Here is a 27678-nt window from a genome sequence, read left to right as displayed (position 1 = left end):
CAAGTGCTTCACAGACGTTAATTCGACGGCATTTGTAGTTTTAAACTTTTTAATTCACTACATTTCAATTATATAGATACAATTCTGTCATATTTCTGTCATATTTGATATTAATACGCTATAATAAGTCTATATTTGTTTAATATTTGTTGACAAACAGCTACTGCTAATCTGAGGGGGGCGGATTGAAGGACCCGGATGGAAGCGGCTCTCTCCCGTGTGGTCGCTGTTTAAAATAGCCTCGGTGCTGCGAGTGTGGAGCGGCGCAGTTGTTGCGCAGAGGGGCAGGTGTGCGCTGCGGGGGATGTGCGCAGGCCAGAGAGGGGATCCTAAAATTCAACTTATTCAGCACTGACAAGCAGGGCACAGTCCGTACCGCTGTTCCTGGGGGCTCTTCAGCAAGCTTTCTGCTGGATTTGCACTGATTCATGCACATCACGTTTAGCAGAACTGAAAGAGGTAAGAGAACAACCTAAAAGTTCCTTCTGGAACAGAATAACTAATAATAGAACCACTTTCTGACTGTAGTATGACTTAAATCGTTTATATTCTTTATAGTGGCTTTCTAAAATATTAAAATGACTTTACAGTTAGAAATACAGTTACAGTTAGTCTATCTATCTATCTATCTATCTATCTATCTATCTATCTATCTATCTATCTATCTGTCTATCTATCTATCTATCTATCTATCTATCTATCTATCTATCTATCTATCTATCTGTCTATCTATCTATCTATCTATCTATCTATCTATCTAGATAGATATGGGGTTATAGTAATAGATATGTGCATATTGTATATATATATATATATATATATATAATATATATTAATATAATATAATATATATAATACAGTTAATATCCCAAGTCAGTATATAGTTCATATCCTAATTAATAATATCCTAATAATAATTATTGAATGATATCCTAATATCATAGTTAATATCCCTAAGCCTAAGATATACAGATTTTACTACTTTCTTTTTTTCTGCAGCATGATCTAAATCGTTCATATTCTTTATAATGGTTTTCTAAAATACTAAAATGACTTTACAGTTAGTAGTAATTTGGGTAGGACGGTGTGGGTACCTTGCACCACACTGTCAAATCTCACAAGATAGATAGGGTTATAGTAATAGATATGTGCTTATTGTATACAGTTCATATCCTAAGCCAGTATACAGTTGATATCTTAATTAATAATATCCTAATAATAATTGATTAATGATATCCTAATATCCCTAAGCCTACGATATACAGATTTTATGAGTTTCTTTTTTTTCTGCAGCATGATCTAAATCGTTTACACTCTTTATAATGGTTTTCTAAAATACTAAAATGACTTTACAGTTAGTAGTAATTTGGGTAGGACGGTGTGGGTACCTTGCACCACTCTGTCAAATCTCACACATCAGACTATTATCTATGTAACTATAAATTGTGCATATTGTATACAGTTAATATCCCAAGCCAGTATTCAGTTCACATCCTAATTAATAATATCCTAATTATAATCTTTAATGAATGATATCCTAATATCCTAGTTAATATCCTAAGCCTAATATATACAGATTGACCCTGACTGTTCGAGTGATTAGGTGTTTATACTGTATTTGTGCTGCTATATGTATTTTATATGTAAAATTAATGCATAATAATACAGTGCACATAAATACTAGTGGTTATAATCTGACTGTATATTTTATTTAGATCCCCTATACATAATATACATTTTGCACAAGCAGTCATGAGTGACTTTATTTTTATTTTTGGTGGCACATGAGAAGGCAGAAGGACACTGAGGCAGTATTTTACATTGTGAAGTAGTATTTCCATCTGAAAATGTATTGGCTGATTCAGAAAATGAGATAAAGAGACTATGTTAGCAGTACTGCGGTGTCAAAATAAGGTCCAGTACACATATGATACCTTTTATAATCCCTTAAAGTAATGCAGAACTACATTTATTATTATAGTCAACGTGCACTTGATGTGTGTGAACTTCATGTGTGTGGGGACAGACTATATGAGTAGGTACAAATATGTAGAAACCAGGGTTACATGGTCAGTTTGGTCAGATTGGCAGTAAATAGTCAGTAGTGATGGGTAGTAACAGGTGTGAGTTCATTTATAGGTAAGCGCTACATGTGAACTCTGCATAACTCGCATATCTGAGTTGACGCAGATCTGTCAGAAGCATTTGAAGGCGTCTAATCTGTGTCTAATTACTGTACGATCAGATTTAATATGGAAATCTGATCAATCATAAGTAAGGAATCATTTTGATCTATGCAAAGTAGCTGTAAGAAGGACTTTAAAATACTTAACGTACAAATATGATCTTACATGGTAATTCTGTTCCTAATTATTAATGTAATCTGGTCAGTGTAGTTTGGTTTATATTGATACAGAATCATTTATTCATTCACTTATTCATTTTCACTGACCACTCTGCTGCTGTCAGGGCTCATTTTTGTCCAGCATCATCAAGAAGTTCTGAACATAAAGCAGAAATAAAATGACATCCTTTTTCCACTTATCCCAGCCTCTTTGGAAGCCATTGTGCTGCTTCCCTGTGGCCGAGAAGGTTAAGGGCCTTGCTCAAGGGTCCAACAGTTGGAACCACACAGCTTTGCGCATTAGGCTACCACTGTCCCATTCGGTTACTTATCCGTAAGGGTAAATCCACCTTCTACATGCTTTTCCGATGAGTCTAGTTTCAACATGATCAGGGTTTCGGTGCAGTAGTACAACCTGAGGATTCGAACCCTGGATCCCAGCAGTAGTGGACTAGCATCATGTACCGCTGCACCACCCGAGTTCGTCTCTACTGTTTCTATTTTGGGAAATATTTAATACAGCATGAAATGGATCATAAAAAGTTTTTTTTTTACACCTACACAATTCATTTCTCATCAGTATTAGAGTGGTTTATGTGGGGAAATAAGAAGGACTGGGCTGGTGTGGTTTAAATCTTATATATAATATAATAATTCCAGTTTCTTTTCAGTTAGTTTGATGTTTCGCTTCAATAGTTTCCTAATTCTGTTAAATGACTTTTGTACCCTTATAATCAATGTGTTTATGTAAAATTCTTGACCAGTTTTAGTAACGTTCATGGTAAAATAGTGTATTTGGAATCTTTGCAGTTGTTTATGTATAACTTGCATTAAATACAGTAATAAAAGCAACATTAATTATTGGTTATTTGGTTCGAATCTCGGTGGTGCTATTGGCCGGCCTCATGTCTAGACAGACATGATTGACTCTGTCTGAGGGGGGAATGGTTAAAGCCCTGCGATGGATTGGAACCCTGTCCAGAGTGTTCCCGCTCTGTGCCCAGTGTTTCCCAGTGGAACTGGGCTTACTGTGACCCTGACCAGGATAAATTGATTGATAAAAAAAATTAATTTAATTTAAATTTAAATAGCCAGATTTGATCTGGGTTTGAACCTCAGTGGTGCTATCGGCCGGCCGGGTGTCTAGACAGACATGATTGGCTATGTCTGAGGGGGCGAATAGCTAAATCCCTGCGATGGATTAGCACCCTATTCAGGGTGTTCCTGCCCATGCGGCCAGTATTTTCCCTGTGGAGCCAGGCCCACCGTGACCCTGACCAGGATAAATTGATTGATAAAAATGAAGTAAAAAGGAATTTAAATAACAGTAATTAATAAATAATGAAATAATTTGTTAGTGTCTCATTGTTAGTTGTAGTGCAGATTTAATTTTAAATTAAGGGCAGCTGTAGCCTAGTGGTTAAGGTACTGGACTAGTAATCAAAAGTTCACTGGTTTAAGCCTCACCACTGCCAGGTTGCCACTGTTGGGCCCTTGAGCAAGGCCCTTAACCCTTAATTACTTAGACAATATACAGTCACAGTCCTGCAAGTCGCTTAGGATAAATGTTCTGTTAAATGTCAGTAATATAATGTATAGTTTTAGTTTTTATTTCATTTGTGTGTGTGTGTGTGTGTGTCTGTGTGTGTGTGTGTGAATGTTTGCATGTTATTACATAATTCTGACGATCTATGGTTACTTCTAACGATGAAAGTTCCAGAAGGGGTCAGTGTGTGTGTGTTTACATCTGTGTGTGTGTGTGTTTACATCTATGTGTGTGTTTTACCTTTATGTGTGTGTGTGTGTGTTTACATCTGTGTGTGTGTGTGTGTGTGTGTGTGTGTGTGTGTGTGCACCTGTGGATCAGAGGTTCCTGTAACTTGTAGGGGAAAGAACCCAGAACCCTCCAGTGATTTCCTAACCATACCCGTGCGCGTTCATGTATCTAGCGGGTCCGCTAGCTAAAGTTTAGGCTAATTAGCAATACTTCCGCGACACGTTCTACACACGTGCACGTACAGCCCACGGCGGGCGTGTAGGTTACAGGGTCCTCACCAGCGGAGGTCAGAAATAGCTTTAGCTCTCTGGATTATTGAGACGCCCGGATGAAATGAGCTTGGCGGGGGTAAGCAGATAGCCCAGAACGCTAGGAGCTCTGCTGTGTTTCTAACACCTGCCTTCCCCACCCAGTATTTCAGCCCCGGCTATTTCAGCTGGAACAGGAGTGTTGGGGGTGTGTGTGTGTGTTAGGAACAGGCTGCTCTGATGGGGTATATTTAGTGCTGTGTATTTCTGCCCTTTAACTACCCCGGTTACAACTGTTCCCTCAGGATTCCGTGAACTGGAACGTCATGGCTCTGTCCGCGCTCAGAGCAGCGTTTCTGAATGTCGACCACATTTCCAAAATGTTTTGGATTCCTCGAGCCTGAATTCGATTTTCTGATAAATCTAAAGCGAGGGGAGACAGCTGAGTGTACGAAACAGACCCAGTCAGATGCTTTAGTTACACACACATTTGGCCAGATGATTTCCCTGTTTATGATGAACTGATTTGTTTAAATCCACATCGAGTTGAAGCTCGAGGTCTAAAACAAATACACACATGGTTTTGAGTTTGGCCGCTGTTTTTAGTGTTTACTCTGCAAATAAGTGAACAGGAGCCAGAGTCCAAACTGCATTACGGTGCTAACAGAAGTAAAATCATTATTTAACGATGTAAGATATATTTTGGACATTAGTGAAGCCTCTAAATATCGTTACTGCAGTTATAAGGTGCAGCATTTAATGTTTTCCCAGCGTCCCTGTTTAAAATGATGCAGATATCTTCTTAAAACCCAGATTTATTTAATTATTGATTTGTTTATTCATTCATTCATTCATTAAAATCTCCAATTCACAACTTATATGTATTTTTGCCTCTTAATATTTTGCATTATAAGGATTGGTGGTAGGGATGTCCCGATCACGTTTTTTTGTTCCCGATCCCGATCCCAATCATTAATTTTGATCCCGATCCGATAGCGAGTCTCAAACCGATACTTGTATTTTCTAGATATTGTCTAGATAAGAACTGGATAATACTGTTCACACAGTGCACACTTCAACTACATTACAGTTATTCACATTAATCCAGTGTACATGTTTAACAACTAAATAGCTCTGCAGTGCTGAAGGGAAAAAATTGCCTGCATCTAAGCTATTGCTTAACGTTCTTTTCTTTTTACAAAATAAAAGTAAACAAACGTAGTGCAGCATTGTAGTAGTAAAACTAGAACACTCGAAATGGGTGAGATAATTACAGTTTCATTTTGCACTTTACATTAAAAGAACATAATTCTGTTTAATGCAGTGATACACTAAATATGAACAGAAATCTCCACTCACAAGTGGTGTAGCAGCTTAACTTGAATATAAAAAAACAAATAAGTTACTTAACAGCATTACAGTAAAACCTGAATACCAAAATAAAATGGAAAGTCACTCTTTTGTTATGAAGGAAAGCCAGTTCTTAAAGTGCTTGTATTGTGACGATGGTTTGATGGACGTTTCTATGCGAAGTGTGTTTTGACCCTTTGGGGCTTCCATAGTACATGGAATAGCGTGCTTGGCTCTAGCTGTCCACTATTCGGTACCATAACAGAAGAAGTTAATAAAGTGTTAAATGCTCCCGACAATTTGTGAATATAGCGTGTATTTATTTTTTTATTAAGCGAGTGCATCACTACGACGCTCGGTTACATAACTAAGCCAATCAGAGAGCTTGATACTGAGATGCCGTTAAGTCTTGTAACACATAAACTCGTAAAAGCTGTGTGTTATGGTCCTGAAGTTTTCATACTCGGATTAAAAGTTATTGTTTTGTAAACCGGTGTAAAACAAAAGATCGGGATTACGATCGGCATTAGTAAAGCCGATACCGATCAGTTAAAAAATGCCTTGATCGGCCCCGATTCCGATCTTTGAGATCGGATCGGGACATCCCTAATTGGTGGTATTTACTTTAAATGGCACAGTGGCTCGGTGGGCAGCACCTCACAGTCGCCTCACAGCAAGAAGGGCTGATGTAGCCTAGCGGTTTAGGTACTGGACTAGTAATCACAAGGTCGCCGGTTCAAGCCCCACCACTGCCAGGTTGCTGCTGTTGGGCCCTTGAGCAAGGCCCTTAATCCTCAATTGCTCAGACTGTATACTGTAACTGTACTGTAAGTCACTTTGGATAAAATGGGTTTGATTCCTGCGTCCTTTATGTGTGGAGTTTGCATGTTCTCCCCCTGTTTGTGTGGGTTGGTTTCCTCCTAGTGTGTGTGTGTGTTTGTGTTTGCCATGTGATGGACTGGCGACCTGTCCGGGGTGTTCCCAATCTTTCGCCTGAACGATTGTACCCACCGCGACCCTGAATTGAATAACACGGTGGTAAAACAGACACCGAATGAATGAATGTGTCTGTGTGGGTTTCCTCCGGGCGCTCCGGTTTACTCACACAAGTCCAAAGGCATGCAGTTAGGTTAATGGGCGCTACTAAAAATGATCGTAGGTGTGTGTGTGTTGGGGGGGTTGTGTTAAAAAGGGTAAACAGGACATCAATTTCCTTGTTATCTGCCATGTTTGTGTTTCAAATGGACTCTCTCATGTGGTTATTAGGTGCAGAGGACCTTAGCGCTTCAAACTACAGTCTGTAGTGGACGGAGCTCCAGTGGTCGGCTTAGGCTGTGCTTGTATGGATGGGAATGGGAGCAAGGGCCGCATGCACTGACCACACCCGGATCACATGGAAGCATCACGTTTACGTTATTCTACTGCTTGGTCTCCTTTTATCCACACAAGGTAACTTCCTTTATAATAATAATAATAATAATAATAATAATAATCGGCGTGATGCATTGAAGCTTCGATATCTTGACCCCTGTGACCCCCTGGTTTTATGGCAGCATGGGCCCAGTGTAGGATCCTGAGGTGCAACTCGGAATTCGTGGCCGCCACCTTGGATCTGGGTGGAAGCGCCGGCGGAAAGGAGGGAGGAAACGGCGGCTACTGCAGCGCGCTACGATCCTACGCCATCTGCACCCGCCGCACGGCCCGCGCCTGCCGCGGCGACCTGGCCTACCACTCTGCCGTGCAGGGCATCGAGGACCTGCTCATCCAGCACCGCTGCCCTAAAGCGGGCCCCACCGCTCAGCCCAGGCCGTTACCCCAGGCCCCGCTCTCCGGGGACGCCTGCTTCTACGAGAGGGCGTACGTCCAGCGGGAGGGCCACGCCCCGGAGTACCTGCACTGCGGTGTGTTCGGCGACCCCCACGTCCGCACGTTCGGCAACGAGTTCCAGACGTGTGCGGTGCCGGGAGCCTGGCCCCTCATAGACAACGAATATCTGTACGTACAGGCCACCAGCTCACGGACCTCAGAGGACTCCCACGCCACTGCGCTCACCAAGGTCAGAGGAACATATATTCCATCTTACGTTTCATGTATGTAATTTAGTAAAGAAATCAGTAATAGTGGTGCTCGGGAGGTCCAGTGCAGCTTCAGGTGGTGCTTTAGATCTGGCCATGTGTCCAACTGGCAAAATTGGGTTGAAAAGGGGTTTACAGTCGTAGTGTAACTGCGCCCTCTGCTGTCTGGTCGAGGAGCCTGCACTAGTAAAGTACTTAATACAGCTCTCTGTGAGACTCCACCATTGGCAGTTGAAAAGATGCGGCATATTTGAAGGGGCACATGAGAACAGAAGTATCTTAGCTTAGACGCCACGACCTGTAAGTTCTGCTTCAACAAAAGAGACGATTTCCTCAAACCAAACTGGTTCTTTCTTCTAAATAAACACAGTTTCTTGCTAAGCTGTTTTAGGGTTTTTATAACAAAAACAAACTGATGCTGATGTGCAGAAGACTGAGGTTTTGATTTGTGAAACGATATGAAAGAACAGTAGAACGATACCATATCCTCCATGCCCCTTATTTTAACACCAGGAGGTTGCCATGTCCAAAATATTTCAACTTTATTCTTAGAAACTTAACATTAGTTCTAATATGTCATTGGAATAATTCCATTAATCATTGTGGTCCAAATTCCTCACTGTTACTGACTATAACTGGAATCTAGCTTGGCTTTACCTATTAAAAAAAAATTGGACGTGGGTCACCTTGCCAGGGTCGAGACTAAAACCCAGACTGTCATCTTACTGTATGCTAAGAGGAAATGTGTTTATAATGTCAGATTATAGCAAGAACCACCAAAAAAACACATTTGCCTTAAATTAGTCAACGTCCACAGCCAAGCAAGCTGCACTTCAACACTGGCTTAAAGGATGCCGGATAAATATGAATCCCCTGCTTTAAAATAATCACTTTAAGGGTTAACTCATGCTTGTTGGTAATTAAATGGACAAACAGTGCATTATTAGTCATTATTATTTAGTCACAAACAAGAACAGCTTTTTGTCCAATTAATTAGTTGGACAAAAATATTTATTAATTATTAATATATTAATAAATATACATACACACACATATTTGTGTATATATACATATATATTTATATATATTTAAGTGTATGTGGGTGGCACGGTGGCTCGGTGGGTAGCACTGTCGTCTCATAGCAAGATCTGGGTCCTTTCTGTGTGGAGTTTGCATGTTCTCCTCATGTTCCTCCCACAGTCCAGTGTGTTTTCTACATTTCGCACAGTGAATTGAACCCACTGTGACCCTGACCAGGATAAAGTGGTGGTACAACAGACAATAAATGAATGTGTGTGTGTATGTACAGCTTACACCAATAAGATAGGATAAGATAATGGGCACAATACCATTTTAATGAAATAATGATCCAAATCTGAACTTTATTAAAATTCCAGTGTAACTAACAGGTTTGTTTTATTTCTGTTAATCATCTCTGTTATACGTTACTGTATTATACAGTATTATTATAGTATAAGGCTTTGCTCACCCCTGTGTTCCCTCTGCAGATCACTATCATTTTTAAGAACTGGCGGGAGTGCGCCGAGCAGCAGATCTACCAGGCCGAGGTGGACAACGTCCCAGCAGCCTTTGCTGATGGTTCCACCAGCACCGGGGAGCGGCGAGGCCAGCACAGCCTGCGGGTGCGCTCCCAGGACCTAGGGCGGCACGCGGAGATATGGGCGGCCCACATCGGCACCACGCTGGTGGTGAGGCAGACCGGGCGCTCGCTGGGACTGGCAGTGCGCTCTCCACGCCCCATCGCTGAGTCCTACACCCCCGAGCAGGACCTGCAGCTGTGCGTCTGGGGCTGTCCCACCTCTCAGCGGTTGAACGCGCCCCCCGCGTGGCCCTCTACGCCCGAGTACGCTCACTGCTTATCACTGCTGCCAGAACAGGACGTTTACTTCCAGGCGTGTCTCTTCGATGTGCTGGCCACAGGCGACATGAACTCCAGCTTGTCTGCAGTTGAAGCCTTGGAGGATGCCCGGGCCATGATCGCAAACCCCAAAAAGGTTCATCTTGTAGCAGCTGCAGCGGACAGGAGCCCGAAATGTCTCACTGCACTACTCACCACGTCTCTATTTACATTAAGACTCATTCTGTGAATGAGATTACTGATTAATTCCTAAACGGCAGCTATTCTGTCTGACATCTTGAAGCCTGGATGACTTGTCGCAGTACATTCAAGTACAGTTGGTTATATAGTGAGCTGGAATATCAGCCAGCAAACTCGAGTGTTTTGTTATTTTCTTGTTTACATCAATTCTTGAGCAGTGTTATTGAATTTCAGTGATTCGCTCCCAGCAGGGGGCGCCACAGCAGATCAGTTTTAAAATCGCATTAAACTTAACACTATGCACCTTCTGTATTCCTGAGCCCAGCCCGGGATTCGAACCCTCTTATCTTCATTACACCACACCAGCTTACCACCAGTGTTATAAAATGTAATAACTGTTCTTGTTTTTATTGTTGCTATGATTTAAATTTGAGTATTTTTAGTATGTACCTGAGAAGACAGTCTGGAACTGCTCTCCTAGGTAGGTTTTATTATCGTGTATTTAAAAGTAAGTTAAATTAGTGGATTAAATGTTTAAATCTTAAATATTAAAATGTTTATGTTTTGTTTTATGTTAAAAAGTTAATAATTTAGGTGCTCAGGAACCAGCAATAATGTAAAGGTTAAAAACAGTATTAAAATACTCAGCAAAATGTGCTTTTACTGTTGAAAATGTGCACATGTATGAATACAAACACCTAAATAAACACTTTATACATTTGCATGTTCTCTGTGTACCAGATGTTAGGATTGCTGAGTGACCGGTATTCAAGGTAAATGCAGGGAAGCGGTTAATGTGACTGCAGAGTTGGTTAGATGATTGTAATAGAAACATATTGTTATATTTATTATTATGATTTTGCCCTGTGATGGACCGCCGACCTGTCCGAGGTGTTTCCTGACTTTCTGCCAGTGAGTTGGACCCAGTGAGACCCTGACCAGGGTAAAACTGTGGTAAAACAGACAAAGAATGAAACATAATACTGTCGTACTGAAATGTAAGCCCCTATACAGTCAGTCACGAACATAAAAAATAAATAATATCTAATGGTTTAGGTACTGGGCTAGTAATTGTAAGGTTGTCGGTTCAAGCCCCACCACCACTGTTGGACCCCTGAGCAAGACCCTTAAATTTCAATGGCTCATACAGTTATAATGGTAAGTAACTAAATGTAAAGCTTCTGCTAAATACCAAAAATGTAAATGTAACATCAAACACTGCCGACATGATAATGTGAGCTCTTATTTGTGCTGCCAAGTCAGTTCTGGAGAGGCAGCGTCCACCTCTGAAGGTGTCCAGAGTATCAGTATAGGGAAAACCCATTCCTGTTTCAGCATGACTATGACCTTCTATAAGCTCTATAAAGACATGAAGAGAAGTTCGGTTTAAAAACCAAGAAACTCCAGTGACCTGTCTATCTATCTATCTATCTATCTATCTATCTATCTATCTATCTCTCTCTCTCTCTCTCTCTCTCTCTCTCTCTCTCTCTCTCTCTATCTATCTATCTATCCTTATGATATATACAGTATATATATACAGTGTATCACAAAAGTGAGTACACCCCTCACATTTCTGCAAATATTTCATTATATCTTTTCATGAGACAACACTATAGAAATAAAACTTGGATATAACTTAGAGTAGTCAGTGTACAGCTTGTATAGCAGTGTAGATTTACTGTCTTCTGAAAATAACTCAACACACAGCCATTAATGTCTAAATAGCTGCAACATAAGTGAGTACACCCCACAGTGAACATGTCCAAATTGTGCCCAAATGTGTCGCTGTCCCTCCCTGGTGTCATGTGTCAAGGTCCCAGGTGTAAATGGGGAGCAGGGCTGTTAAATTTGGTGTTTTGGGTACAATTCTCTCATACTGGCCACTGGATATTCAACATGGCACCTCATGGCAAAGAACTCTCTGAGGATGTGAGAAATAGAATTGTTGCTCTCCACAAAGATGGCCTGGGCTATAAGAAGATTGCTAACACCCTGAAACTGAGCTACAGCATGGTGGCCAAGGTCATACAGCGGTTTTCCAGGACAGGTTCCACTCGGAACAGGCTTCGCCAGGGTCGACCAAAGAAGTCAAGTCCACGTGTTCGGTGTCAAATCCAGAGGTTGGCCTTAAAAAATAGACACATGAGTGCTGCCAGCATTGCTGCAGAGGTTGAAGACGTGGGAGGTCAGCCTGTCAGTGCTCAGACCATACGCCGCACACTGCATCAACTCGGTCTGCATGGTCGTCATCCCAGAAGGAAGCTGACGCACAAGAAAGCCCGCAAACAGTTTGCTGAAGACAAGCAGTCCAAGAACATGGATTACGGGAATGCCCTGTGGTCTGACGAGACCAAGATAAACTTGTTTGGCTCAGATGGTGTCCAGCATGTGTGGCGGCGCCCTGGTGAGAAGTACCAAGACAACTGTATCTTGCCTACAGTCAAGCATGGTGGTGGTAGCATCATGGTCTTGGGCTGCATGAGTGTTGCTGGCACTGGGGAGCTGCAGTTCATTGAGGGAAACATGAATTCCAACATGTACTGTGACATTCTGAAACAGAGCATGATCCCCTCCCTTCGAAAACTGGGCCTCATGGCAGTTTTCCAACAGGATAACGACCCCAAACACAACCTCCAAGATGACAACTGCCTTGCTGAGGAAGCTGAAGGTAAAGGTGATGGACTAAACCCAATTGAGCACCTGTGGCGCATCCTCAAGTGGAAGGTGGAGGAGTTCAAGGTGTCTAACATCCACCAGCTCCGTGATGTCATCATGGAGGAGTGGAAGAGGATTCCAGTAGCAACCTGTGCAGCTCTGGTGAATTCCATGCCCAGGAGAGTTAAGGCAGTGCTGGATAATAATGGTGGTCACACAAAATATTGACACTTTGGGCACAATTTGGACATGTTCAATGTGGGGTGTACTCACTTATGTTGCAGCTATTTAGACATTAATGGCTGTGTATTGAGTTATTTTCAGAAGACAGTAAATCTACACTGATATACAAGCTGTACACTGACTACTCTAAGTTATATCCAAGTTTTAGTTCTATAGTGTTGTCCCATGAAAAGATATAATAAAATATTTGCAGAAATGTGAGGGGTGTACTCACTTTTGTGATACACTGTATATATATATAGTCTGTCTGTCTGTCTGTCTTTCTATGTGTCTGTCTATCTATCCGTCCGTCCGTCTGTCTGTGTATCTATCTGTCTGTCTGTGTGTCTGTCTATCTGTCTGTCTATATATCTAACTGTTTATATACTGTATCTATCTATCTATCTATCTATCTATCTATCTATCTATCTATCTATCTATCTATCTATCTATCTATCTATCTATCTATCTATCTATCTATCTATAGTAATTAATTAATACAGTCAAAATACTAATGTAGCTTTAATACTGATTTAACTAAGATAATTTAGATTGTTCATATTTAGGTAAGCTCGTGTTTTCTTTGTGTTTCGTAACTATTTGTTTTGGACAACTTAGAACTATAAAAAATCAAAAAAGTAAATTTTTTTAAAATGTAATAAAAATATTGAATGATTAATTTTGTATAAGTGAGGCAGAGTGATGAACAGTTGGGTGTGAACAGGGTGTGATTGATATTTAGGGCATCACAATATTTCTTGGTGCAGATGAAGAAGGGCAAAACACTAACAGAACTGTGTCTTAAACTTAAAGAAGTATATTTTTTACTATGAGCTAAATTAGGTGTGTTATTGTTGAGAGAAACAGTCATTATGAGGTCTGTTGTAAGGATTTACTCGGTAGGTGGCAGCACAGCTTTCAGAAAGAGTGAGCCAAAAATATTCAGCCAGTGTTTGACCACTGACCACATTATTACACATGTGTAAACTCACTGATGTGAGATATGAGATTACAACATAAATCTCATCATAACCTCAGATCATAACCTCAGATCATAACCTCAGATTATAACCTCAGATCATAACCTCAGATCATAACTTCAGATTATAACCACAGATTATAACCTGCTGCTGTACGTATAGGTCTAGGATTATTCCATCATGTAAAAGGTTTATTAGATGAAGCTGCACTGTTTGGATGGTTTATGTCTGTTTTTATTCCACCCATGGATGTAGCTGGGTTGTTTTTCTGGTGTTATATGTATTTTATTTGTTATATTTTTGTTTTATTTCCTTTATTCATATCGTATCTTATTGATTGTGAAGCACTTTGTAGTTAGTCTTAGAAAAGTGCTATATAAATAAAGGTTTACTTACTTACTTACTTACATTAATGCTATACATCAGTGCATCTTTATTCCAGACTCACAGCGCAAGTACAGCATTAATACAGATGCAAATATCATTTAAATCAAATTAATCAAACCCAGTCCATTAAATTAACATAAAACCATTAAATTTTACCATTAAGGCTACAGTACATGTGGCAGCTGCTGGTAGTGCTGGTACAGTAGGTCCGTGGCCCTGGGGACCTGGTTTTAATTCTCACCTTGGTTAGGTGTGAGGTTTGTAATATTCTCTCGTTGTCTGTATTGCTTTCACAGGGTTTACCATGGTTTCCTCTGACCTCCCTAAAGCATGCCAGTGGGGGGATTAGCTTCTTTGACTAATTACTTCTAGCAGTGATGACTGGCATGCTGTCCAAAGTGTATTTTCAGCTTACATCCAGTATTCCCAGTTAAAAAAAGAGTAAAGCAGTTACAGAAGAAATAAAAATTGCTATGATCATATCTTACAGACGTGTGTGTGTGTGTGTGTGTATGGTCAGAGGGGGTTCTCAGTGAATTCGACTTCCTAGGAGCTCCGAATGACATAATTTACGGCCTCCACGTTCGATCCCCAGGCGGGGCGGTCCGGGTCCTTTCTGTGTGGAGTTTGCATGTTCTCCCCGTGTCTGCGTGGGTTTCCTCCGGGAGCTCCGGTTTCCTCCTACAGTCCAAAAAACATGCAGTCAGGTTAATTGGGGACACTGACACCGTGTGTGTGTGTGTGTGTGTGTGTGTGTGTGTCTGCCCTGCAATGGATTGGCGCCCTGTGCAGGGTGTTACTGTGTGCCTTGCGCCCATCAAAAAGCTGGGATAGGCTCCAGCACCCCCCAACAACCCTAATTGGATACGTGGTTAAGAAAGTGAGTGAGTAAATTAATGCTACTTTATTAATGCATGATACGGCATCATACATCTAACTTGGGGTTGAGTGGACCACCTCTACTTCTCTAGAAATATTTTATTAGTTGGTATTGAGTTTTTTACCTTTTTACAAACACAGCATTTATAATAATCTGATTATGCTCACGTTCTGGTAGTTATCTAACTACAGTAGACTTTGATTATCTCAAAATGGTGTTAATTAATCCAAATAAGGTAACCAGATTGTTGCCAAGTAATCAGATTATTAGAATTGTGTATACTGGTATACTGGTAAAGGACACATGAGAAACTCCCTGTCATTCTGGACAACACATCACACCCCCTGCATGACCCGGTCAGACAGCAAAACACCTTCAGCATCATTCAGACTCATTCAGCTCTGCTGTAGCAAAGAACTATCTGTCCATACTGCATGGACCAAAGTATTGAGACAAAGGAAATTATATATTAATGACTTTGCAGCAACAGTTTAGGGAAGGCCCTTTCCTGTTCCAGCATGACTGTGTCCCTGTGCACAAAGCAAGCTCTATACAGACGTGAAGAAAAGCTCGGATTAAAGAATCTCCAGCGTCCTGCACAGAGTCCTGACCTCAACCTTACTCAGCAGCTCTGGAATGAACTGGAACATCAACTGAGGCTTTCTTTTTTAAATTTTATTGATGCATTTTCTCCCAATTTATCGTAGTCAATCTGTCTTCCGCTGCTGGTGGCACCCTGATTGCAGTCGAGGAGGGTATATTCCTGCTCACGCCTCCTCCTCCGACCCGCATTTTCACCCATGCACACTGCCCAGGCGCCTCTATATCTGCCAATTAGGGTCCTTACACAGCATTTGAAGACCCCACCCACATGGTCCGGTCACCCCGCCCTAGCAGAACCGTGTCTACTGCAGGCACTGCCATTTATTGCCCGCTAGATGGCGCCCAGCCTCGAACCCGAGGAGTTCAGAATCTCGGCGCTGGTGAACTGAGACTTTCTTGACCAACACAAATTCCCACAGGCATGTTTCAAAGTCTTGTGAGAAGCCTTCTTAAATGAGTGGCTGTTATTAAAGCTGGAAAAAAAAGATAGCTATTAGTTTTCTGCATCTGTGCATGTATAAGGATGTTTTAATTGTTAAACAGTGATAACCAATGTTATAAAATAGCATTAACACATGAACACACACGCTGGTTAAAAGCCGCAGTCTTAAGCAGCACTGAGATTTATGTACACATACGTTATCATTCAAAATGTTATCGCTGCTGCCACCCTGTCAACAAAATAGTTTTTACTGATTAGTGGGATGTAAAAAAAGGAGCAAAACACGTATAAAAATGTAAACAGCCTCAGTGCAGGTTGTTCACACTGAGAAACCAGTGATCAGATTACTGAGGTGTTTGTAACTCCAGTAGTTTGATTATTGTCGGAATCTAATTTGTTGGTGCAATCTGATTATAGTGTAACACTGTATATTGAGAAGGGACGAGTCCCCTTAGTACACTGAAATGCCCCCCCCCCCCCCCCCAATACGGATGTAAAAATGATAAATAAACAATGTCAGTGTTCTCACCTCTAACCCCCCACCACCACTAACACTACTGCACATTCAGTCCCCTATAACGTTCAGTTCCTGGCTAAGGCCCTGCCACGGGCACTGGCAGTACTAGTTCAAAGTACTGGATGAGTTATCAGAATTAATCAGAAGGTTGCTGATCCAAGCCCCAACACTCTCAGTTGTTTAAGTTGTATTCTGTCACAATAGAAAGCCACTTTGGATAAAAATCTAAAACGCTGTAAATGTAAATGATCACCGTGTGCAAATAAATGCATCTTCTGCGATGCTAATCCACATGGTGAAGCAACAGTTAGTCAATGTTATAAAACTTTTATAATCAGAATCTGAATCAGCTTTATTGGCCAAGTATGTTTATACACACACAGGGAATTTGTACACAACTAAAATGTACAAATCAGATAATCAAAAATAGAAAAATAGCATAAAATAAATAAGAGAATGTAAGAATGTAAAATAATGTAATGTTTTTTTTTTAATGGGGCACTTGGGTAGCACAGAGGTAAAACAGGCTAGCACACAAGAGCTGACATCTCAAACTCGTCGGTTTAAATCTCAGCTCTGCTTCCGGCAGGCTGGGCGCCTACATGAAGAACGATTGGCTGTTGTTCAGGGGGGTTCCGGAGGGGACTTCATAACTAATGCGACTTCTGCTGGCTGCACTGAGACATGGGATAATGAGTTAATCAGGGTGTGGCTCTCCGTGCACAAAGCTGATCCACGTATAAATCCTTCTGGTGCAGGTAAAAAGATGCAGTCGGCTACTGCACACATGTCGGAGGGGGGCGTGTGTCAGTCTCGGCGCTCCTCAGCCAGAGTGGTGGTGAACATTAGTAGAGAGGACGCGAAATGCAATCAGGTAAATGGATACGAAAGCATCTTTATATAACCCTTGGGTATGATTCACTTGGCAAAAGGCAGGAAACACCCAGGACAGGTTGCCAGTCTATCACAGGGCAAACACACACACACACACACACATTCTGTAAACACACACACACACACACACACACACATTCGCACCAGGGCAGTTTTAGTATCTCCAATACCTGACTGCACATCACAGCACCCGGAGGAAACCCATGCAGACACAGGGAGAACATGCAAACTCTACACAGAAAGGACCCACCCAGCTAACACAGAACGTTCCCGTAACGTTAGATTTTGGTTCCCCTATGGTTATTTTTAGGGAACCATCCCATAACGTAATGGTAACGTTCTATTTTCGTTAAAAAAATGGGCCAGTGATAGCTCAGTGGTTAAGGTACTGAATTAGTAAACAGAAGGTTGCCGGTTCAAGCCCCGCCACCACCAAGTTGCCACTGTTGGGTCCCTGAGCAAGGCCCTTAGCCCTCAATTGCTCATCGTGTTCAGCTCATTGTGTAAGTCGCTTTGGATAAAAGTGTCTGCTAAATGCTGAAAATGTAAATGTAAAAAAATCGGTGCTGTTCCCGGAACGTTCCGGGAACTATGAAACCTAACGTTCTCTCATGTTTTTATGAAAACTAACAGAAAACGTTATCTAAAAGTTGCCTTAAGGTTTTCTTTCTTATGTGTTTAAAGTAACGTTCCAGTAACGTTCCCGGAAGGTTTTCTTATGATCTTCAAAGTTTTTTAGTAGGAACTTACCAAAGAAACAGCCTTTTGCTTGAGACGGTCCATGTAGATCAACCTTTACTTGCAAGTACCAACTATAAAACTATGAAACCTAACGTTCTCTCATGGTTTTATGAGAACTAACAGAGAACGTTAGTTAAAGCTTGTATAAGGTTTTATTTCTTATGTGTATAAAGTATCGTTCCAGTAACGTTCCCGGAAGGTTTTCTCATGACCCAGTGAGAGAAATTAGCTCTATATAGCAAGCAGAACTCTCCATTAGCACAACTAGAAAGTGAGGTTTTCTTGTCTAAAGTTTTCAATAATTTAAAGGTGAGTACAAGGTTCCCTTAAAGGTTTCAATAATTTTAAGGTTACGGGAACGTTAGGGGAACGTTCCCAGAACTATAATGCAGAACCAAACGGGAACGTTCTATTTATGTAAAGAAAACTTTCCTGGGGAACCAAAGGGCAACCAAAAAGATCCGTTCCCAGAACGTTCTGGGAACCAAAAACTAACGTTCCCAGAACGTTCTGGGAACCAAAAATTGTTAGCTGGGCAGACCTCTCCACCTGGGAATCGAACCCAGGTCCGGTGCTACCCACTGAGCCACCGTGCCGCCCTTTATGTAACTGTTTTCATGGTCGCTTATACATCACAGGACTATTTGCAGGATCATGTTTCATGGCATATGAAAACCAAATGTACATCAGTGTAGCTTTACAGGTTAACTAGATTAACCAGATTAACTAGGTTAACTAGGTTAATGAGATCACGTGCTGTTGTCAGGAGAAAACAGGAGCAGCTACTGTACCATGAGAATATATACTACCACATGGCCTGCCCATGTAGGGCTTCCACGACTAGCCACGCCCACTCATTCCTCCCCACGCCCCCTTCTTTTCACCGTGCGGCGGTGTCCACGCGGTGTTCACGCGCCGCTCCCGGACTCTCATTGGCTGGAACGGTCACAAACAAGTCAGCTGGCCAATCAGAGCGCTGATAGAGACGTACCTTACTACATGCACGCGTTGTTCACGTGTACGCCGCTCAGGTATGTGCAGCGCCTGTGGGGCTTTAGGTGTTGGTAAATATATAGTCAAAGCACCGAGAGTCGGTCAGTGTTTACAGCACTGACACTAAACACAGACTTAAAGCGAGGCTTATTGTTTAGATTTAAAAGAGTTGCATTAGTATAAGGACAGAGGATTTAATTAAGCTGGAATTAAACTATTAATACTGTTATAATAGTGCAAGGATGGTGGTGCTGAGCAAAAAACCAAAGACCTTCGAGATCAAACTGCGTGACCCGAGCAAAACCTTCTACTCCAGCGGGGATAAAGTTGCTGGCATGGTGGTGGTCGAGGTGTCTGAGGTGACTCGAGTCGCGTCTGTCAGACTGTGCGGAATCGGTTGCGCCAAGGTGCAATACAAGAAGGGCAAGCAGCGCTGCAAGGAAGCCCTTGATTATCTCAGATACCAAGATGTGCTCCATCTGGATGGTCAGCCAGCAGGTAAAGAGTCGTCCTGTCTTCTGAATTTGCAGAATATTTTGTCCTGATACTTCATAGGAACTTGGTTTTAATGTTCTGACTCCTGTCTTGTATTAGATCTGGATGGCTGTGTGACTCTCAGACCTGGAAGCAGATATGAGTACACTTTTGGGTTTGAGCTCCCTCAGCCAGGGTATGCATCATCAATTCATCACATTTTCACCACATGTGCAAACTTCTGGTCATAATTCAGCTAAATGAATGTAATATAAATGTCCATGTTTTTACAGGCAGTTAGTTTCATCCTATAGAAGCAAGTTCGGGTCGGTCGAGTACTACGTACAAGCGGCGATGGAGAGGCCGTGCCAGGCTGAGGTTGAGTGCAGAAAGTACTTTGAAGTGATGGAGCCAATCGATGTCAACGCTCCTGACCTTACGGTACGCCAGCATCAACAGTCCTACTCGAATAGTTCACATAATGAACATGCACAGTGATTATAATTCTCATTTTCCCTCTTTTTCAGTCTCCGGTCGCCGGGGTCAAGGAGAAGAAGCTGACCTGCATGTTCATACCCGATGGCAGCGTCTCGATCGCGGCCAAGATCGACCGCAGGGGCTACTGCGAGGGGGAGAACATCTGCATCGACGCCAAGTTCGAGAACGCCTGCTCTCGCATCGTCGTCCCCAAAGCCGCCATCATAGCCACGCACACCTACCTGGCCAACGGGCGCGCCAAGGTGCTCCGCGAGAAGATCTCGGCCGTCCGGGGGGATCACATCATCTCTGGCGTGTGCGACGTCTGGCGGGGCAAGATCATCCACGTTCCCAAGCTGAAGCCCACTATTCTGGGGTGCAACATCATCCACATGGACTACACGCTCATGGTGAGCTTGGATGGCACTCAGATTATATTGTATTTATGATTTTTTTTCAGTCTGCAAGATAATAAAATCTAATTTGCTTCATGCGCGTGTGCATTTCAGATTTATGTGCACGTCCCGGGCAGCGACAAGCTAACCCTGGAGCTTCCGCTGGTCATCGGGACCATCCCGTTCACCGGCATCGCCAGTCGCACCAACAGCATGAGCAGCCAGGACGGAAGCACCACGGCCTCCAGCAGCACGGGGTCCATGCCGTCCGCCCCGCCCAGCTACAGCGAGATCCCTCGGCACGGCTGCCCGGTCACCCTCGTCACGCCGCTCCTGGATGACTACGACGAAGACGACTGTCCCATCTTCATACACGCAGGACGGTACCATCAGATGCCTCCTCCAGCCTACACCGAGGTACGTGAGGGACTCATGATCGAATTAAAAAGAACGTTTTTTTTTAAGATTACAAGCTAATCTGTGCAGGTGAAGTCTTACACTGTGCCCTGTTTATTATTTTGCAGGTGGAAGAGGGACAAAGCAGGAGTGGAATCACTCTTCAGTCGTGCTAAGCAGCTACAATGGGAAATGTTTAGAAAGTAGGGATCTATGTAAGGTGGTCAGTTGGGCAAAAGACTGAATTAATGGGAGATTTTGGTTTTGCATTTCAGTACGTCACATAAAACGCTTTAACTGAAGGATAACGGGCTTCCCAAGAAGCATAACGCTGTTGAGTTTGCTCTGTACTTGTACTTTCTCTGAGGTATCCTCAGTATTTAGGATCTGATCATTTTTCAGATTAAAATTTCAGCTTTGCCACATTGGTGCGACGATACGCTCGCTTTAATAGTCATTCCACGTCAACTTCTGAGCGGTCCGGTTCACGCGGACCGTCAGGATGAATCTGATCAGTAAGAATGTTGTGCATATCGTATTGAATTAGATTTAACACCTTTATACAACTTTGTATCAGAGTGATTGATTTTCTTCCTCATTTTGCTGTATAAAAGTGTATCTGGAACTCGATCGGTTGTTACTACAGTATAATTTGTGCACTTTATTATTGTTATTATTATTTTTTGTTTAGTAATTGTACTCAGTGTGGTTGAACTTAGCACAGATGATCTGGTTTAACTGGAGTATTGTGAATAAGCACTTTTGTACACGTAAACATTTTGTACACTGATTTATATTTGTACTCACGCAAGTTCATAAATAAAGAAAGAAAGAAAGTAACTCTCTCGTTCTGTCCTTTTGTTTGCCAGGTTTAGATCATGTAGTTTGTAAAATTGTAGCTAGAATAAAAAAATCTAATTCATTATTTAGTATTTATTTGGGATTATTCAGTGTTTTGTGGCATCCGTCACATTAAAGTCACTTAAAAACTGTGAGCTGTGCTATATAAGTGTTAATAAGTGTTTGACCCAAATAAACACCATGTGAAATTGTTGATTTTAGATTTAAAACATACTAAATCCCCACAGACACACTGCAAAATCTTGTGGGAAATCAACTTCATAGTCAGGTGTCCAAAGCTGTGCTATACAGTATAATGCACATTATCATAATTACAAACAGGCATAAAGATAACATAATTATTATTATTATTATTATTATTATTCGGACTCCTAGTGACCATATGAGTAGTGTTTCTCCAGAATATTCTGTCATCTGTTTGATCTATAAGCCACTTTAAATCATTAATGCAATTTTAAGTGCTTTGACCTTAAGTTTGTGCAGTGATAAACACTCACATAAACAATATTAAATGTTTGTCACAAGTGCTGACTGAAGTACGTTTACCTTTACCTTCAGTTAAAGGAGTTTAATTCTAACAGAACATTTTATTTAACATAGACGCATTCGTCTTAACGGTTAAATGGAGGTGTTTTATCTTGCTTCGGCATGCCATCTTGTCCTGCTCAAGGTGTTCGACCCAAAAAACCACCTCGTCATTTCATTAAATTGTTGATTTTTAGGCCTAACAAATATTATTTTTACTGAATGACCACAAATTCCAACAGACAAATTGCAAATCTATTGGTAAGAAGTGGGTCAACTTTATATTAATGCTTTTATAATGAGGTTTTCTAACAAACTCATGGTCAGGTGTCCACAAACTTTTGGCTGTTGAGTAACTTTTGTGTAACTGGAACTTTACATTATCAGTATGTTTGTAAATGTGTTAATTTAACTGTCAGTAATTGATGTGTACATCCAAATACATTTAGGTTTACATTTTCGGCATTTAGCAGATGCTTTTTATCCAAAGCGACTTACACTAATGTGGCAGTATATTGTCGAAGAAATTGAGGGTTAAGGGCCTTGCTCAAGGGCCCAACAGTGGCCACTTGGCAGTGGTGGGGCTTGAACCAGCGACCTTTCGATTACTAGTCCAGTACCTTAACCACCCAGCTACAACTACCTTAACAAACTCATAGTCAGGTGTCCACAAACTTTTAGGCATTTAGTGGAACCGGAACTGTGTTTGTTAATATACTGGAACATACATGTATGTTTTTTTTTTTTCATAATTAGTCTGCTATACTGTATAAAGCAATTTATAGAACTGTGACAGTATACAATTAAGGGGTTTCGCTCAAGGGTCCAACAGTGGCAACTTGGCAGTGGTGGTGCTTGAACCAGTGACCTTTCGATTACTAGTCCAGTACCTTAACCACTAGGCTACAACTGTGCTCTTTTCTGACGAGACTTTGCAGTGTGTCTACGTGAAAACAAAAATTAAAATAAATAATAATGATCTGTATTTATAAAGCACATTTTATACAGCAGCAGTTCCTGTTCTACAGGACAGAAATTTTAATTTAAATAAAAGAATCAGATAAAATGAATTAATGAATAATATAATACAGTGTAAATCAGAATGTCACTGCTACCCTGCTGTTTGGGACGCCTGTATTTGTGTTATGACGAGGGATTTATAACCCCATCCTCAAAACACCTCCGTGAGACCCTGTGTTCTCATGTATAATCTGTAATAGTTCAGAACTCTGGTCGCCCCGGGACTGAGTGACCGAGTCGCTGAGATGTAGGGGAAAGGTTGGCAGGAGGATATAAATGAGAAGCCATGGCACGAACGGGCAGCTGTTGTGTACCAGAGGAGGTTTTATTTACAGGATACGTTCAGTTTCAAACTATTCAGCAGCTCGTCCAAGATGATCATCCTTTAAATACATGCGCCTGGCACAGGGGTGATGCACGTCCACGCTCAGCCCGGGTGGGCACAACAATTACATAAACAAACAGATTGCTCAACAATGTGGACAAAAGTATGTGGACACCTGAAGTGACGTTCGTGAGGTTGAGCACTAGGACCGGTTCATAATCAGCATTCCAATTCATCCCAAACATATTCAGTGGGGTCAAAGTCAGTTCTCTGTGCAGGTCTCACATTAACATTTACTTTAATTCGAAGTGATTTACAGTACTGTGACAGTATACTGTCTAAGCAATTGAGGGTTAAGGGCCTTGCTCGTGGGCCCAACAGTGGCAACCTGGCAGTTATGGGGCTTGAACCAGCAACCTTCTGGTTATTAGTCCAACTGCCATTCGTCCAGCTGTTCAGTGGGGTCAAACTCAGGGCTCTGTGTAGGTCTCCCTCACTGTCACTGCTGGACTGAGAATAGTCCACCAACCAAAAACATCCAGCCAACAGCGCCCCGTGGGCAGCGTCCTGTGACCACTGATGAAGGTCTAGAAGATGACCGACTCAAACAGCGGCAATAGATGAGCGATCGTCTCGGACTTTACATCTATAAGGTGGACCGACTAGGTAGGAGCGTCTGATAGAGTGGACAGTGAGTGGACACAGTGTTTAAAAACTCCAGCAGCGCTGCTGTGTCTGATCCACTCATACCAGCACAACACACACTAACACACCACCACCATGTCAGTGTCACTGCAGTGCTAAGAATCATCCACCACCTAAATAATACCTGCTCTGTGGTGGTCCTGTGGGGGTCCTGACCATTGAAGAACAGGGTGAAAGGAGGTAACAAAGCATGTAGAGAAACAGATGGAAAGTACAAAGTGCTTCTATATGGTAAGTGGAGCTGATAAAATGGACAGTGAGTGTAGAAACAAGGAGGTGGCTTTAATGTTATGCCTGGTCAGTGTTAGATGAGTTAATACTGGATGCTGCTTCTCCAGCAGTATAACAGAACTGTATTATAATAATAATCTGTGTGTTATTGTTCTCTTGCAACAAAATCACTTTTGCAAGGTCAAGAAAGGACCGGCACGTCGTATCACATGACGAGTTAGTTCAAGGCCACTGACTCTGAGCTTTTCCGCTGTTTTCGGTGTGCAGGGTTCACACGTTCACCGCGATTGTGCAGATGAGCTCACAGAAAGCATACATGCAGGAGGGAATGCGTGCATTACGGCATATGTGAAACACGTCAAGGGCAAACTCAGCAAGTCTCCAGCCATCAAAGAAGAAACCCAACGCTGTTGTTTACCCCCTCTGCAGCTGTCCCCCATACACAGAGGGGCTTCTGAAAATGGTACGGGATCTCGTTCTGACCTGACCCCACCCTCGCCGGCTCACGTTTCCCTTTTCTAGCTCTCCTCGACCTGCAACATCATGCTAACTTTGGCAGTCATGAAGCAAGCCAAAAAGAACCAAACAGTCCAGATAAAACAGATCTGAAGTCGGAAAGCCTTTGATTATAACAAAATTATTATGTTAGAATCTGTTGTGTAGTCCAGATTAATTACATGACACATTTAGCCTGAACTGTCTAGAGTTTCTGGCCTTGACGAATGCAAGTACGACCCTTATTTACATTTACATTTTCAGCGTTTAGCGGATGCTCTTATCCAAAGCGGGTCCGTGTACATTTGGTCATTCGTTTTTCACTTCAAATCCCAAAGTTGAAAAACAAGAAAACGGGGCGTCATTCGTTTTAAGATCAAAAATCAAATAACAAACAAGCAGAAATTGAAAAATGGGTCGTATTTTAATCAGTTCAACCAGAAATAAACACGCAAGCGTTGACATGCGTATATTTGCTTCAGCTAGAGAGTGTAAATCAAGCACAAGTGTTAAAAAAATTATAATAACGTAACGACACGTCTTCTGTTGTTCTGACTTTTGTGTTTGTATATTTGATGTGCATGTATTTGCTCTATCTGCGAAAAAAACAAACATTATGAGGAAGCAATTTCCATACCGCAGTGGTCATGTTAGTTTATACTGGATGATCGTCTAACATCCGAGACTCATTTATTTATTTATCCTGTATTATAATATTTCTTGTTCTTGACCAATAAACATCCAAATTAGGGATGTCCCAATCACGTTTTTTTGTTCCCAATCTCAATCCCGATTATTAATTTTGATCCCGATCCGATACCGAGTCTCAAACCGAAACTTGTATTTGCTAGATATTGTCTAGATAAGAACTGGATAATACTGTTCACACAGTGCACACTTCAACTACATTACAGTTATTCACATTAATCCAGTGTACATGTTTAACACCTGAATAGCTCTGCAGTGCTGAAGGGAAAAATGCTGCATCCAAGCTATTGGCTTAATGTTTTGTATTTTTACAAAATCAATCAAAATGAGTGAGATAATTACAGTTTTACTTACTTAAACTTTACATTCGAAGAAAAAAATCTGTTTAATGCAGTGATGCACTGAAAATGAACAGAAATCTGTGTAGCAGCTTAACTTGAATATAAGAAAAAAAGTTACTTAACAGCATTACAGTAAAACCTGAATACCAAAATAAAATGGACAGGCTCTTTTGTTATGAAGGAAAGCCAGTTCTTAAAGTGCTTGTATTGTGACGATGGTTTGATGGACGTTTCTATGCGAAGTGAGTGTGTTTTGACCCTTTGGGGCTTCCATAGTGCATGGAATAGCGTGCTTGACTCTAGCTGTCCGCTATTCGGTACCGTAACAGAAGAAGTTAATAAAGTGTTAAATGCTCCCGACAATATGTGAATATAGCGTGTATTTATTTCTTTATTAAGCGAGTGCATCACTACGTTGTTTTGTAAACCGGAGTGATCCTCGACTCACACACCATATAAACAGTAAAATTCTACAGTAATGAACGCAGCTCTGCTCCCACCGCCTCGTGAAATGCTCGCATTGCAGACATTACACCGCTGTTGGACTTTATTATTTATTTCCACACAGCGGACATGCTGATGTAAAACAAAAGACTGGGATTAGGATCGGGTTTAGTAAAGCCGATTCTGATCAGTTAAAAAATGCCTTGATCGGCCCCGATCCCGATCTTTGAGATTGGATCGGGACATCCCTAATCCAAACATTAATACAATTGCACGAATTCTGCAGTAAACAAGGAGCAACAACAATCAAATATATTTCAAAACGTTATTTAGTTCATTTTGAGTTAAAGCTGTTTCTTAAATGTGAGGTTCATCTGTGATAATAAACTAAGGGAGCGTCTAAAAGTGCATGAAGGAGAACGCTGAATAAAATGCATTAAATATTGTTTGTTTATTAGGATTTTAACTTCATGTTTTACACTTTGGTTACATTAATGACAGGAACGGTAGTTACTCATTACACAAGATTCATCAGTTCACAAGGTTATATCGAACACACTCATGGACAATTTAATATCTCCAGCTCACCTCACTTGCACGTCTTTTTACTGCGGGAGGAAACCGGAGCACCCGGAGGAAACCCACGCAGACACGGGGAGAACATGCAAACTCCACACAGAAAGGACCCGGACCGCCCCACCTGGGGACCGAACCCAGGACCTTCTTGCTGTGAGGTGACAGTGCTACCCACTGTGATTAAATGTTATAATAGTTACACAGCGATGTGTACGATTAGTTCTGCCTGTATTACAGAATGAAGTTCTATACAGTAAAATATATTAATGTAAATATTGTGACGACGGTGAGACGTTATAAACAGCATTCTTTTTATTTAGGATAAATAGTTCTTGTGTGAATTACAAGGGCAAGAAAAAGTACAGCAGACACAAGAGTCAGAACAGGGGACGCGGCATCACGTTATTATTACTTCTTGCTCCGTCTTCTTAACACGTGTGCTTGATTTACCCTGTCTGTATGAAGCAAATACGTTTATTTATGGTTGAACTGATAAAAAATGTTGAATTCGGACGCGTTTTTCAATTTCTGTTTG

The 27678-nt window shown here is 41.6% G+C and overlaps 2 protein-coding genes across 3 annotated transcripts; both read left to right on the top strand.

The window, feature by feature from the left end:
- The first annotated feature begins 283 nt into the window (after positions 1-283).
- hjv (hemojuvelin BMP co-receptor) lies at positions 284-10556 on the top strand. Of its 2 annotated transcripts, none has more exons than XM_062991689.1 (4): positions 284-459; positions 6986-7168; positions 7273-7775; positions 9303-10556. In XM_062991689.1, exons 2-4 carry the CDS (start codon positions 7066-7068, stop codon positions 9900-9902), a joined length of 1206 nt encoding a protein of 401 aa, XP_062847759.1. In that variant the 5' UTR covers positions 284-459; positions 6986-7065; the 3' UTR covers positions 9903-10556. The 2 variants fall into 2 exon arrangements, with proteins under 2 accessions (XP_062847759.1, XP_062847760.1); XM_062991690.1 differs by lacking the exon at positions 284-459 and adding an exon at positions 4453-4469.
- Positions 10557-19252: 8696 nt separating this feature from the next.
- txnipb (thioredoxin interacting protein b) lies at positions 19253-21752 on the top strand. Its single transcript, XM_062991687.1, has 6 exons — positions 19253-19668; positions 19765-19840; positions 19938-20085; positions 20172-20531; positions 20631-20933; positions 21041-21752. The coding sequence occupies exons 1-6, from the start codon at positions 19413-19415 to the stop codon at positions 21086-21088; spliced, it is 1191 nt and encodes a 396-aa protein (XP_062847757.1). The 5' UTR covers positions 19253-19412; the 3' UTR covers positions 21089-21752.
- The last annotated feature ends 5926 nt before the right edge of the window (positions 21753-27678 follow it).

This window comes from Trichomycterus rosablanca, chromosome 3 (assembly GCF_030014385.1).
Source record: "Trichomycterus rosablanca isolate fTriRos1 chromosome 3, fTriRos1.hap1, whole genome shotgun sequence".
Classification (NCBI taxonomy): Eukaryota; Metazoa; Chordata; class Actinopteri; order Siluriformes; family Trichomycteridae; genus Trichomycterus; species Trichomycterus rosablanca.
This window is presented reverse-complemented; position numbering and strand designations above follow the sequence as displayed.

Coding starts and splice junctions, on each gene's coding strand:
- hjv (XM_062991689.1), top strand. CDS start 7,066: ATGGGAATGGGAGCAAGGGCCGCATGCACTGACCACACCCGGATCACA. Junction 7,169..7,272: donor TCTCCTTTTATCCACACAAG/GTAACTTCCTTT, acceptor GTTTTATGGCAG/CATGGGCCCAGTGTAGGATC. Junction 7,776..9,302: donor ACGCCACTGCGCTCACCAAG/GTCAGAGGAACA, acceptor TTCCCTCTGCAG/ATCACTATCATTTTTAAGAA.
- txnipb (XM_062991687.1), top strand. CDS start 19,413: ATGGTGGTGCTGAGCAAAAAACCAAAGACCTTCGAGATCAAACTGCGT. Junction 19,669..19,764: donor TCTGGATGGTCAGCCAGCAG/GTAAAGAGTCGT, acceptor GTCTTGTATTAG/ATCTGGATGGCTGTGTGACT. Junction 20,934..21,040: donor CTCCTCCAGCCTACACCGAG/GTACGTGAGGGA, acceptor ATTATTTTGCAG/GTGGAAGAGGGACAAAGCAG.